Here is a 2,309-nt window from a genome sequence, read left to right on the forward strand (position 1 = left end):
AACCCACTCATCTACAGCTTGCGAAACAGTGAGATGAAAAGGGCTTTGATGAAGTTGTGGCAAAGAAACCTGGCTTTACACACAGCTTGACTTGTAGAGAAGCAACATGGTATTTGGTCAGGGAACTCTCTTGAAATTTAATAAATGGTGAAAATAGTTTGCATGTCTTGGTATGAGTACGTGTAATTTGTTGAGTTTTCCAAGTTTGATCATATATCAAGGGCATCATTATCTGTTAATGTTTTCATTCTTTTTTGTCACACATGCATAATATTCTTCATTATTGGACATAACATACTATATATAAAGGGCATAATTATCTGTTAATGTTTTAATTCTTTTTTTTCACACACTCATAATATTCTTCATTATTGGACATAACATACTTTCTTCAACAGTTTGTTTAGTGGTGGCCCTACTGGTTCTTACATTTTTTTTGCTCACAATAGACAATGTTAAAATTTAAAAATAATTAAAAATTTAGTTTCAAATTCTGGTGCCTTAATTTCTACAGAATGGTTTTCACAAAGAGAGTTTGATGGGCCAAAATAAATATTACCAAATTATCTTTCTAAATGATTGAACTCTGATTGGCTTGAACTCCAAAAAGCCTACAAGTAAAAAAAAATGAGATTTTCACTGTTGTAGTGAAGATCTGTTCCTTGTTGAACAAAAAAGAACAGTTACTTACTGAGAGGACCACAGTGGCTCTTTCCAATGACTCTATCTCAGAGAAATTATAGTCTAAAATTGAATTTCATCTGGTTATTTTAGAATATGTTCATTCAGTGTTTTGAGCAGAAAGCATCATGCAATCATTTTTGAAAGTCATTTTTAGTATATCTGTGCTTCTCATTTATAAACCGATGTTTTTGGAAAGCTGGTCAAATTTCCTTAATATAAGGGAAAAAATGCCTCCCAAACTGGGCAAACAATGTGTAACATTTTGTGTGTGTGTGTGTTGTGTGTGGGGCACAACTGTGATGAACTAATTATGCTCATTTTCCATAAATTTGTCTTGGGCTTCTAGTCTCCAGAATTCTGAGAAATACATTTCTTTGTTCAAGCCACCTAGTCAGTGGTATTTTGTTATGGAGCCTATACAGCCTGTGACATGTGAAACCTGGAGTCATGCCTGCAGCCAGCTTCTTCATGCAAGAAGCCTTTATGGGTTTTGGGAGCCCTTCTATTTACTGTCTGCCAATGAGTCACAGGTCTGTCTTTCCCTTGCATAGTTACCATAGGACCTTGGAGATGCCCATAACTGAGCAGATCAGGTGGGATAAGAGACACACCCACTATAGAGGCTGAAGACCTCAAGTGACATTGCTGCTGTACTAATTTTTTTCTTTCTTCTCTCTCTCTTTTTTTCCCCTGTGTTTATTGTGGCAGCCCGATTTTCCCTGATTTAGTCAAGTGCATTAGCAACCTGCTGAGACTAGGTGGTTGTTGTATTTAGTACAGGCATACCTTGGGTATATTGCAAGTTCAGTTTCAGATCATTGCAATAAAGCAAATATAGTGATAAAGTGTGACACAGTATTTTAGTTTCCCAGTGCATGTAAAAGTTACTTTAATAGTATCCTGTGGTCTGATAAGTGTACAATAGATTATGTCTTTAAAAAGTATATAATTAAAAGTAATCACTAAACGATGCTAATGATCAACTGAACTTGAGAAAGTCATAATCTTTTTACTGGTATCTTGATGTTGATAACTGCTGACTAATTGTGGTGGTGCTTGCTGAAGGGTGGGATGGCTGTGGCAATTTCTTAAAATAAGACAACAATGATGTTTGTCATGTTGGTTAAAAAAATCTTTCTTCTATGAAAGAGTTCTCTGTAACATGTGATGCTGTTTAATAGCATTTATTCACAGTAGAGCTTTCATTGTTGGAGTCAACCCTAACCCTAATCCTGTCATGCTGTATCAATTCAATTTATGTATTATTATAATTTTTTTGTTGTTTCAACCATTCATAGCATCTTGACCAGTAAGAAATTGTCTCAAAAAAAAGACTTTCTTTGCTCATTCGTAAGAAGCAACTTCTCACCTATGAGGTTGCAGTAATTCAGTCACATCTTTAGCCTCTACTTCTTTTTTTCCCTTTTCTTTGAATTTATTTTTTTTTACATTAATTCACTATACATCATTACAGCATACAAAATGAATTTTCCATCCAGAATACACCGTATATTGGCTCAATCAAGCACATCGACATACATGTTATCATCAAATAATTTTCCATTTCTTATGTCTTGTATATTTTGCCTTTTTTTTTTTTTTTTCCCTCCTTGTTTCCCTTTCCT

General features: G+C 34.5%; 1 protein-coding gene across 1 annotated transcript in view; it reads left to right on the plus strand.

The window, feature by feature from the left end:
• Positions 1 to 90, plus strand: part of LOC102479755 (olfactory receptor 10A6-like) — a 934-nt gene extending 844 nt beyond the window's left edge. The window contains 1 exon segment of the mRNA XM_014590966.2: positions 1 to 90. This exon segment is cut by the window's left edge and continues 10 nt beyond it. Coding sequence (XP_014446452.2) covers positions 1 to 90 — 90 coding nt within the window.
• The last annotated feature ends 2,219 nt before the right edge of the window (positions 91 to 2,309 follow it).

Source organism: Tupaia chinensis, unplaced genomic scaffold (genome assembly GCF_000334495.1).
Source record: "Tupaia chinensis unplaced genomic scaffold, TupChi_1.0 Scaffold000514_1, whole genome shotgun sequence".
NCBI classification, from domain to species: Eukaryota; Metazoa; Chordata; class Mammalia; order Scandentia; family Tupaiidae; genus Tupaia; species Tupaia belangeri.